Source organism: Netta rufina, assembly GCF_964035555.1.
Source record: "Netta rufina genome assembly, chromosome: 2".
In the NCBI taxonomy this organism is placed as follows: Eukaryota; Metazoa; Chordata; class Aves; order Anseriformes; family Anatidae; genus Netta; species Netta rufina.
The window spans coordinates 14,646,836-14,659,251 of NC_140124.1; the positions used below are offsets into that span (position 1 = coordinate 14,646,836).

The 12,416-nt window shown below is 39.3% G+C and overlaps 1 protein-coding gene across 13 annotated transcripts in view; it reads left to right on the forward strand.

Moving 5' to 3' along the window:
- PARD3 (par-3 family cell polarity regulator) overlaps positions 1-12,416 on the forward strand; it is a 446,166-nt gene that overhangs the window by 188,570 nt on the left and 245,180 nt on the right. For 10 of the 13 annotated variants that reach the window (XR_014618202.1, XM_084281998.1, XM_084281993.1 and 7 more), the window contains exon 5: positions 3,690-3,821. The exons of the other annotated variants lie outside the window; for them this stretch is intronic. Coding sequence is in view for 9 of the 10 variants with exons in the window: in XM_084281998.1 (XP_084138124.1) it covers positions 3,690-3,821 (132 nt within the window). In the remaining variant the exon portion in view is untranslated. The remainder of the gene's footprint in view (positions 1-3,689; positions 3,822-12,416) is intronic. 13 annotated transcript variants of the gene reach the window in all.

The window sequence follows — 12,416 nt, forward strand, 5'->3', positions numbered from 1 at the left end:
CCCCCTACCACTAAATGTCACCCACTAAACCATGTCCCTGAGCACCACATCCAACCTTTCCTTGAACACCCCCAGCGACGGTGACTCCACCACCTCCCTGGGCAACCCCTTTCCAATGCCTGACTGCTCTTTCTGACAAGAAGTATCTCCTAATTTCCAACCTAAAGCTCTCCTGGTGCAACTTGAGGCCATTCTCTCTAGTCCCATCACTGGTTATCTGCAAGAAGAGGCTGACCCCCAGCTCCCCACACCTTCCTTTCAGGTAGTCATAGAGAGCAATAAGGTCTCCCCTGAGCCTCCTGTTCCCCAGACTAAACAACCCCAGTTCCCTCAGCTGCTCCTCACAGGACTTATGCTCCAGACCCTTCACCAGCTTTGTAGCCCTTCTCTGGACACGCTCCAGGGCCTCAAAGTCCTTCTTGTAGTGAGGACCCTAAGACTGAACACAGCACTGGAGGTGCGGCCTCACCAGAGCAGAGTACAGGGGGACGATCACCTCCCTGCTCCTGCTGGCTACACTATTCCTGATACAAGTCAGGGTGCTGTTGGCCTTCTTGGCCACCTGGGCACACTGATGGCTCATGTTCAGGCAAGCATCAATCAGCACCCTCAGATCCTTTTCCTCATCACAGCTTTCCAGACACTCTGCCCCAAGCCTATAACACTGCATGGGGTTGTTGTGACCAAAGTGCAGGGCCCGGCACTTAGCCGTGTTGAACCTCATCCCATTGGCCTCTGCTCATCAACCCATCCTGTCCACGTCCCTCTGCAGGGCCTTCAGACCCTCCGGCAGATTGACACTTCCCCCCAGTTTGGTGTCATCTGCAAACTTACTGAGGGTGCACTCAATTCCCTCATCCAAATCATCAGTAAAGATATCAAAGAGAATGGGCACCTACACTCATCCCCACTGCTATCTTTGAATTAAGTCTGTCAGTAGCAGTAGTGGAGATCTCCATACAGATGGGATTCCAGGCTGCCAGCAGCATCTGGAGGTCTTGCACAGGTGACAGGACTGCGAGCAGCAGGGTTAGAAGTGCTCCTAGTCCAGCTCTCTTCTTGCAGTAGTGCCACCACCAGCAGAGCACACAGAGAGCTTTTGGCCACAACAAAGAACCAAGTGTCATTCTTATCTATGACAGGTTGTTTTTCTGTTTTACTGTTTAGCTCTGTGTGTGATTCAAACCCTGATAAAGTATTTTGTCACATGTGATGATAGTGCTGGTTTGAGTGGTCTCTGAGCTGTGCTGCAGAGCACAAGAAGTCACGGGGACCACATCTCTTCCAGAAAAATTGCTGAGTAACTTTTAATACCCTCTGTAAAAAGTGATCTGGTGTATGCCTTATCAAGAGAAAGGCGATCTTCTGCGGAAGTGGACTACAGCAGAAATATTTTGGTAGATAGGAAGAATATATTCTTCTGGCCAGCACAGATATTACTAGGCATAAACTCCTTGCAGAATTCTTGATACAGTATGGCTACACCAAACAGAGGCCTAATTTAACTCTGTTTTACTCTTAGCAAATATAATTTCACCTGTATTGTGTGCTGTGATATTAAAAGACATTTCACAGCAGGAAGTTCCAATATAAACTGTAAGCAAACTGTTGTCCTGCATAATTCAGATCAGAGACACTTAGTGTTTGAATGATTGAAGAACACTTCCCTGAACATCATCCTTTGATGAACTTTTAATTTTTTTTCCTTCTCTCTTACTTTTGAAAAAATCTGGATTATACATGGCTAATGGGGGCTCTGTGGAGGGAGATGTTTGTGTAGTATAGAAAAAAGAAGTCTTTTTAAAAAGTTTGTATTGAAGATTGTAAACATGAATCACTAAAAATAGAATTGTCTATAAAATATAGGGATACAGAAAGCATAAGAGGAAGAAATTTCTATTCATTCAGACAGGTCTGTCAGATAACAAGTTACTGTCAGATAACAATAACTCATGCACCAACTGAATGGGGTTTTATGTGCATAAAATAATCCTTCTTTATTTCTTTGTCCAGGTTTTGATTTTGTTGTTATACCTTTCCACCACTTTGAGCAAGACAAATTGTTGTTTTGGCTTATAGGAACTGTGCCACCTCTGTCACCAAACGAATTGAATAAGAGAAGCAATAGGAAAAAATCAATTTCTGCATACTGTTTCCTGTCTCTTATGGCTCTTGCTGCAGTTGTACAAAGTGGTGACTGACTTCCACTATCCCTTTTGTAAGCAAGGAGTTAGTTTGATGTATGGTTAATCACACTGGAAAACTGGAACATTTCAGTAGTTGAAAGATGTGAAGTTCTTACTCATTTGGTTAACTATTAGTTTAAGTATAGGTTAAACTATTTTATGATGCAGATTTATTAGGCTAGTTACTTGTGCAGGCATATTTTTGCAAGGATATCTTGTGCTGGTCGAATTCAAACTTTAATGTCACAAAATGGAAGATTTCTTTTATGCTACAAAGTCTCCTTCAAGAAAAGAACTTGTACTCAATTAAGAAAGCTTAAGTTTGATATGTATAGAAGAAGACTGCCCTCACCCAGGAAGCTTTTGAAAACTCTCCTATGTATCACAGTTATATTGAGAGTTCAATTTCCTAGCAAAGCATGTCATACGTTTACAAGAAATCAAATTGTAACAACCAGTTGTAAGGGAATTGATGCTACAGTCTGTGTTTTAGAGTATTGGACTAACACTGTGCCAGGCAAAAGAAATATCAATAGACTAAATAGGGGAAGGAAATACTTATGCTGATGGAATGAAGTATTGATTTAAAAAGGGGTCAAAACTTTGCTGTGTGTGCTATAAATAATAAAACTGTGAATGTGCACTGGTGTTTTTTTTTAGAGATTTTCAAGATTCCTAGAGGCAGTAATATTGCAAAATATATGGAACTACAGTCCTATTTTATTTGCTTATGTATGACTGTAAGAAAAATAGATACTCTCTAAATTGTCTGACTTGGTATTGAGGTAGATATACTGGAAAAAATATTCTGCTTCTGAAGGAAGAATCCTTATTTACAACCTGTTTTTGAAAAGCTGAGGGGAGTTTCAGTTCCATATGTGTTCAGTTGGAGGGCGCTAACGGGTGTAAATCAACAATTGGTCTGTAGACTTCAGGCTAGGGGCAACTCCCAACACTAAGGATCTGCCACCTGTTTTTATTGGCTTTTGGTGATCAGACTGGGTAAGGACTAAGCGTCTTTAGAGGCTGAAGAATTTGCACTTGTGGGAAAGATAAGCAGAAAATGCTTATAATTTATCAATTAAAAATCTATAATTATTTTTATCACAATGTGATAAATGTATTTCAATTTAGCACAGTCTCCACCTGCAGTCTTCACCTGCTGCAGTTTTACAGATAAGGCTGTATTTGTACATCCCCAGGCTAACCAAGGAAACAGGGACAGGGGAAAAAAATTCTCTGAAGTGGGTTTGGGAGCTACCAACCCACTGAAGGCTGTGTTTGGACTTCACGGGTGCCAAGGAAGGGGAGCTCTTGCCACTGAGCGGTCACATGCACACACCAGGCAGTGAAGGTGTGCATGTGGCTGCTTCTTGGGACCAGCCAGGCCTGCTTTCTCCTTTGTCCGCGTTCCCTTTGTGTTATTTTAATAACCAGCTGCATTGATGATGTGCAAGGACTGGTTGTTTTTTATAAGCCACTTTTTTGTTTCTTTTAAAATAGAAAGATGAAAACTACAGAAGCCTACCACGAGATACTAGTAGCTGGTCTAACCAGTTTCAGAGAGACAATGCTCGGTCATCGTTAAGTGCCAGTCATCCCATGGTGGACAAGTGGCTGGAGAGGCAAGACCAGGTAATATATATGTATATATATATTACTTTATTCGATCTAATCGTTATGCTACTCCAAAGTATTACATAGAAGTATATTCTTATGTGATATTGGCTCTCTAGGCAAGATTCAAACTCCAGAAGTATGCTTACTAAATCTGTATGGGATTGCTTCTGCTTCCAAAAAACTGCACTAAGCGCAAAATTGGGCAGCTGCAAACTATTTCATTTTTGGGTTATACACCCATTTATATAGTATGTGAAGTACTGCTGTTCTTCACAAGTGATACCAAGAGGGTTAATTTATTTAGAGACTATTATTTTTATAAATATTTTGCTGTTAAAAGTTAATAATATTATTACACAAGAGACCAATGTGGGTCAGGTTAGATATTGCAGTTTTAAATGCTTGTTATTCTTAACCTTGCAAAATATATGAATAATAAATATGAAGAAACTGCTATCATATTTATTTAGTGTACATTTCTACCACTTCTGATCTTGGGATATTTTGAGGCAGTCGTTCCAATTTGTTTTTCCTATATTAATAAGCTGGCAGTCATAGAGGGTTGAAGGTCTGAAATTAATATTGCATAGCAGTCACTTCATGTATTTGTTTGTGTCTGAGATTTTTCAAGAAGTGTCTTGAAATGTACAATGAAAATGCAGCTTTATTCTGGAGACTGGAGGTATAACGGGAAGCCCATACACAGAATAGTGCATATGTGGGATTATTTTCTCATTTTTCTTCTTTATGCAATGTTGAATTTTTGCATTGACATTAATGTACAAGGTTTGTATTTCACGGCATTAGGCTATAAAAACAGAGTTTGCTTTATACAGATGAGTTTCAAAGAGAAGTTTACCTCCTGATGCAGCCCAAGCTTTTCACACTGTGCTGTGTGAACAGAGGAAAAGTTTTGAAATCCAAACCTGGGTTGGTATCTTGCGACTGCTCTCCCTTACTCACAGAAGTCATAATTGATAGTTGAAATTCAGCATGCCTTAATCCTAGGGTATTCCAAACATTCTTTATTCATCCCTATTCTTATTTAAAGACTGTTACCTAAGTAATATCACACAGTATAAAAACCTTAAAAACGAACAAACTAAAAAAAAAACTAAACTCTCACAAGCCAACAAATGTGAGCTGTTAGCTATTTTTGTATCCGTGATTAGCTGCAGATTCATTTCAGCTCATACAGCTCATGAAGAAACTTTGTCCTTGGTCCTTGTATTTTTTCGTCTGCACATTTAATGATAAGAACGGTGCTGGCAATTCCGTTGCTGTTTTCCTCTCAGAAGGAGTCCAGGTAGTATGGGTGAGTTTTACTGCTGTTGTCTCCATCTATATTGCAATGGAAAGTTGGTGCCCAGATCTGAAGGTGTCTCCTGTGATAGTGCTGTTTGTTTGATGTTTTCGAGGCATACTTCATGCGTCATTAGATTTTCACTGTGGCAGTTAATGAAACTGTTGTCTCAGCAAAAGAGGTTGGATTGGGAATCTTAATAGTGATCTTCCTGTAAAGTGTTGGGTACATGAATATTTTAATAGATGAGCATCCATGTTCAAAGAAGCATTAAGTTTTCTGCTGATTTTAGTCTCTGAACAGCTTAACTAGTTCAATTTATTCACAAATCAGGTAAATAATTGGGCACTAGTGGTAGTCTGAAAGTGCATTTATTACCCTAGTTAACCGGCCCAAGTCTGAATTTGCAAATTTCATATTTCTTCTGAGCAAGGTTTTGGCTTTTTGTTTGTTGTTTTTTGAAAGAGAGAGGATTAATTCTTTCAATGTCTTAATGAATCTGCCTGTACCTGGAAGATGCTTGTGCGATTTCATACCAGCAGGATAATTAATTAGACTGAAAACCAACTAACAGGGTATGAACAGGAGAAGGCCCGTGGTGAAGAAGGGCTGAAGCACAGCTCTGCAGAGAAGGGAGAGATGGGCCTAGGGGAGAAATTCCCTTCCCTTTGTCTTTAGGTTTTAAACTCTAGTATCTTTTTCAGTGTCCTTTGTGGGCTTTTTGTTTTTCATTGGTTAGGCCTTTCACTTCTGTTTGCTTTTTGTTTAATTTAGTGGACTTTTCTGGAAAGCATGGTAATAAGCAAACCAGAAATTTCAGAACACAGTCACGTTCTTGTTCTTTTAAAAAGACTAGTAACGAGTTCTTGTAACTGCAGGAACTACAAATAGATGAGATAACCATGCCAGAGACAAAAGGCCAGTCTTATCTTACTGCCCCTGGCTTTAAAGCGTATTACTCACTCGGAAATATTGTTGAATTTATAAATATTCTAGTTATAAATATTCTATATATTCCAGTTCCAATGCTGTTGTGTATATAGCATTTATTTTTCTTGCAATATAGTTTTCCATATCCTATTTTCTCGCCTTTACTAAAGCTCTGTATTCAAAACTGTAGAAATACTGTCAGTGGAAATGGGTAACCTGAGAGCAGACGTGCAAAATGAGAAACTCCAACAAAAAGGCTGCAGTGTAGTGTAATCTGGCAAAGTCAATTCATTTAGTGACTTCCAGACCAATGCCTGTGTGTTCAGCACAGCCCTGGAGGCGGCTGGAGAGGTCTGTGCCAGTACATGCATAAGAAGTAGCAGACGGTAGGTCTGGTGAGAGGTGTTAGGCCATGCCAAGAAGAAACCAGTTGTGCAGGGCTCATGACAGATAGGAGGGATGATAACAATGCTGGTCCAACCTGCCTCTATGGCTCTGCAGATTGGATGGTTGGAAACACTGCGTTCATCTTACAGACTCCAGGGGCTTGTTCTTGGATGGCGGCTTTCCTGGCTTGGACTGAGTTGCTTCTCTCAAAGTTGCCTCATCTCCTCGTTAGAATATAAGGAGAAAAAACACAGTAAAAATGTCAGGATGATCGCTGTCAGTTTCTACCATACATGAAACGTTTGCTGGAATTGTGATGTGCCAAACAAGTGCAGTTGTTTTTCTGTGGACAGTGCCTCATTTCCAATAACCAGAACCACAGAGCAAACAATAATCCTGCAACATCATGTCCTGCCCTGCAGATGAAAGTGCAAGATACCTCCTTTCTAGGAAATCATTATAGGCTGCTGTAGCAGGGACTAATCAAGGCAGGTTAGATTTATATTCTAGTAGTTGTAGAGAAATACTTCTTTAGACTTGTGTAGGTTTTAGTGCCTTAAATGGAGGAATGCATGAAGCCTGTTAAAATTCCTTGAAGTAATTGCTTTTGCTCCTACCTATTGAGCTTTACTACGGCTCTGCTAAATTAGAATGATACATCAAAGAAGTGGGAGAGATTAATTTTGCCTCCTGCATCCTTTAAGATGTTATGGTTGTATATGCTGGTGAGCTACTTTTACCTGAGGTTTGTTCCAGTTTGTTCTCCAGTTTTCCACAGGGCAAACTGCTCAGTGTAATTCTCAGAAAGCTCTGGTATTTCTTGTGGCCATGAAGGCAGTTATGTGAAACTGTACCAGAGAATCACTTTGTCATTATAAAATCAAAAATCCAAATACCATTTCAGAATAAGTTTAGAAAGTTAAGGCCTGTATTTTTTGTTACTGCTTCACTCAGTAATTTCACTAGTTCTGTCATACAGATTGCCAAATGATAGTGATAAAAAATTAATTCTGAAATCTTTTAAGAAAAGTTTTTTTTTCTCCCTTCTTCACCTTCCCTTCCACAGCACTTTCTTTTCTCCTGCAGCAACCAGGCTTTGAGGAATTACTTGAAATACTTTACTTCTATCCAAATTAATTCATCTATATGGTAATATCACTTTTATTTGAGAAATCTTTTCTTTTTTTTTTTTTCTTAATTTCACCTCAAGACTTGCTCAGGGGCCTGATCAAATCTGGAATCATGCTGTTTCGTACCAGGGAGACATGAAAATGTAACATATGAAAGAGTTAAATTTTCACCAGTTTTTGAAATTTAAGTATACAGAACGTTTCTCTTGGGTGGTCATTTTAGTTTCATTAGTCGAATATTGAAGCTGGCAGTGATCAAGAAACCTTGAATTGAAATAGTATATTCCTTGCTCTGTTGGAGAAGCCTATTTCGCAGAAGGATTAAGAGCACCCTGCTGTTCTGTGCGCTGGGAAAAGGTGCGAGAACAGCAGGAAAGGGAACTTCTACAGCTGCCCTGCTTAGTTTTGAAACGGTTGATCAGATTTGCAAATACAAAGAGATTGGTTCAATTAAACCTATATTTAAATATATATGCATATATATATATTTGTATTTGATACATATCTGTATATATGTGTACTTGCCAGCTAATGAAAGCAAGGTAGGAGATGAAGTAAAATTTCATGGTTATTACAGCAGAACAGGTCTGGTTCCTAAAATCCCAGTGGCTTCCAAGTACCTAGCAAAAGCCAGAGATGAAAGCAACTAAATTATATCCTGAAATGGGATGAGAAGTGGTTGCTATTGCTGTCCTCTTGAGCAGAAATTTGCTGTACACTTCTGGTAAGTTGTTTATGACATCCATCCACAGTGATCTTGTACAGTCTCTCTGGTTCCTTTTCCAACAATGAAATCAGATGTTCAAATAGCATATGGTCTTAAATCTTCAGCTATAGAGTACCTGCCTTCAGCTGTTATTTTCAGCACAATAAGGCCTGCTTTTAATATGATTGAATCGACTCTAAAAACATTCAGATGGTATAAATTAATGCATTTCAGCACTATCAGTTGAAAAAGAAAATCAGAGCTTTAGAGATAGGTTGGTGAATTTAAACCAGTAATTTCCTTTGGATTCTTATATGCCAATTTACCCATGTTGTCAAATTTTTCATTTAACAACAAAAGCCCTGATTCTATTTTATGCCTTTATGTAAGAATAGAAGGTAGAAATGTAGCTAATTTGTTCTGTTTAGTTTTAAATGTTTCACGGGGGTAAAGCTAATGTATATAATCATCTTTATTTTCACCAGTGTACCTCTTTTGTGTTTCTCCTTGTCCAACAGGTCTATTTTTTACTTTTTTGTTTGTTTGTTTTACTATTTCTGTAATTATACTACATAAAGGTCTGCAATTTCTGTGTTTCATGAACAGGAGATGGAGAGCCTTGTGGGGCAGAGTTTGTTCCTCCCTCAAAATGCTCATGTGTGGAGACTGAAACTTCAGGAAAAGATTGTCATTAGTAAGGAATTCTGCTAGTTAAAGATTTGGAAAAAGGAATAGCTAGGCTTCAGTCTTAACTAGTTCTCTGTTATTCTGCACAGTGTCAAATGGAGTCTATTTGCTTTCCTCCCTATCTAAGTATGTACATTTCATAATGGTAACCTTAATGAATATAGGTAACCTTAATGAACCATGACAGCAGATTAAGTGTAAAACAGAAAGATGGTAGGAAATGTTATGTTCTTTAGAACATCTTTCTGTCACAAAGACAGGTATACTATCTATATGTTCATATATCTCTATATATGAACATATATATATATATATATGTTCACAGCTCTAGGCCTAATGAAGGGGGCTCGTCTTTTTTGGGGGGGAGACTTCACTGGATTGCCACAGCCAGCCAGGAGGCTGTCCAGGCACTGTGAGACCACGCATGACCATGCTGTCGTTGATTATGAGATAAAGAAGCGTTACCAGGCAGCGTACATGGCCCCAGCTTTACCATGCAGTTTGCTGTGTTTCTTCAGGCAGAGCTGTAGGACAAGGGCAAGAAAGGCTGGACTTGGCATATGCTATCATATTAAGTGTTAGGCCATAGGGTAAACATGGGCAGATAGAAGTAGTGGCCAGCAGTGACCATTGGTAGAGGACTCACTTATGGTTTATGTTTGTCAAAGAGCTGATCAAAAGGCCTCAAGGTGCTCCTACCAAAGTTCAGTCTCCCCAGTCCCATACCCACTTGCACCCATTCAGCTTTTTCACTACTTGAGGCTAGTTCTTGTCCATGTGATCCTATGTGATGTCCATGTGATGGCTTCCACCTGCTGGGATGGTTAACATTATTTTATGATGGTCAGCACCCATATTTGCACAATGTTAACTCCTTTAGCTCAGGAACAAAAATGTCCACTTCTGACTCAGCAAGGGCAGCAGCTTCACCTAGCTCTGGGCCAACGAAATGCCCCATGTGGCTGTCAGATGAGCACCATGATGCCTCGGAGCCATGTCTGCACACAGGTGTAATAAAATACATACATTTTTTGACTAATCACACCTTAGGGATGGTTTGTATATATGATAGAGTCAAAACCATTAAACTTCCCAGAAGTAAATGTAGTGGTGTTAGGTATCACTAATCTATACACAACCGCAATTGAATGATTATTCTCTTGACTTGTTTCAATGTTCTCATCCATTGTATCTATTATTATTATTGTTGTTACTAATACCACTACTACTATTACATTAGAAAAAACACTGTGCAGTGAGATCCAAAATGAGATGCCTGTATTTAGGTGTTGAGGTGTATGTAAGGGCAACTGAGCTGCCTCCAGGCCGGACTCCACTGAGATACTTCCAGTGGCTGAGGCTCTGCTGGATGTTTAGGTGTTTAGGTAAATTTTGTATTTTTATATTTGTGATTTCTGCTTTAGAAGGTTGAAATTTTTACTTTTTTTTTTTTTTTTTTTTTTTTTTTTACAGTGAGAATCAGTGTTGCAGTCCTTCTCTAGATTTGAGTCTGACTTTGAACCCAAATGGCTTCAGATCCAGATTTCTAAATCTAAACTTCATTTCCATATCTTAAAGCCATTTGTTTTAGGTTCTAACTTGATCTATGCCTGGTTTTTATGTAGACTCAAATTCTTTTCCCATTGGAATAGTTGTCACATATGCCGAATTCAGAAGAATCTATGTAGTCTTCTTCAGGTAGCTCAGATATGAGTATGCTAATACACATATTTATTAATATTCTTTAAATGTGTGTATAACCACAGAAAAGAAAGCCTTAAAGAGAAAGGCCTATCTTTATAACGAATACATTAGTATGTAGAGAGATAAAATTTCAAAGTTCAAACTATAGTATGTATCAGTTTTAAGAAAATATGATCATGGAATTCAAAAGCTTGTGTATTTTTATGCAAAATGGACATTTATGGACATGCCCTGAATTGTATATTTTGGAAAGAGTTTCTTTTTTGTATTTGTCTTGGAGTTATGAACAGCTTTAATGTTATTTTTCCGTGCTGAGGGTTTCGGTTTATATGAGATAGGAGGTTGGAATAAACAGCTTTATTGCTTGGGGACAGCTGTAGTAGTGCTGCTTTTATAAACAGTGTTTCATGCTGGCATCTATCTTGTTCTCCTTCAAAAATAATCTGTCATTTCATACTGTGTATTAAATAGGTGAGACAGTTTCAGGGCTACAGCCTGTGCTTGGTTATGTGCTGTTGTGTAGATATGAATGCAGTGGCAGGATGCAGTTCTGTATGTGGAGAGGTGTCAGCAGTCCACGTTAAAAAAAAAAAATAATAATAAAAAAAGTTGACTTTACCAAAACAAAAACAAAAACAAAAAAACTCTCATGGATTTTAATTCTTATAGAAATAGATATGCACCATATGCAGATGTGTATCCAAAACAGTCACTCTTACAGACATGTATACGTATACACCTATGTACAGATGGACTGGGCTAAAATCTGAACAAGACCCACTCTCTTCTGCAAAGCCTTACTGAGGAGTGTTGGCACACGTCATGGGCATTTTTAGGGTTGCTGGTAACCATACACTGCTGGTTTCCTGCCCTTTTTGGATCAAACTATTTAAGTAATCATGTTATAATGGTAGTTAATGGTAATTAAGCTATGATACCAGGGAAGTATGTCATAACTCTTTTAAATTACATGGAGATTCTGTAAGAAGCTTTAAATAAATTATTGCTGTTATTTTTCCTACCATTTCCTCAACATGTTGCAGAACAGTACCATCTCTGGCTTTTTTGACTGCTGCCTGTCCGTGATAGCAGGTCAGATAAGGACATCTGAAGGTCCCTTACTGTGCATAGAAGAATGTTTTGTCTAAAGGGATGTTTGAGATCTTCCTTCTCTGCTTTTAAAAACTTGCTTTCCTTTCCTTTCATCGCGCTGCGGAGGAGATTTATCTTCCAGTGTGTTTTCTTCTTAGCACAGGCATACACAATGTTGTATCCCAACTATATAGCTGTTTATAACAGAAACGGTCTTGGTATTTTCATGATGTGCCTGCTGCTGCTCCCATGCTGTGTCCTCAGAAGCCCTGGTGGGAAGGCGCGATGAGTTCTTACTGCTGGAGGTGCTGATGGCTGGCGGTGCCGCAGCTCCCTGGCGCTGGTCCCCAGGCTCTTGACATGGGGCCGAGCGGGGTGGCACAGCTCAGCTCGGCTCAGCACAGATCAGCACAGCCCAACGTGCAAGGAAGAGAGCCCAGGGAGCGCTGCGATGGCCTCTGTAATGTGAGTGAGCAATACAGCCTGCCAGAGTAACGCAGGAGTGAAATACATTAATAAAATTAAAATTTGTCCTCATTCCCTTGGTGGGTAATACAGCTAATGAAAATAGATCTCACCAAATTAAGATAATTTATTTCATTAGTTTATAGCACTAGAACTTTTCAGGGCAGTGCATGAGGTTGGTGCACCTCATGGGCATTTCTAGGGTT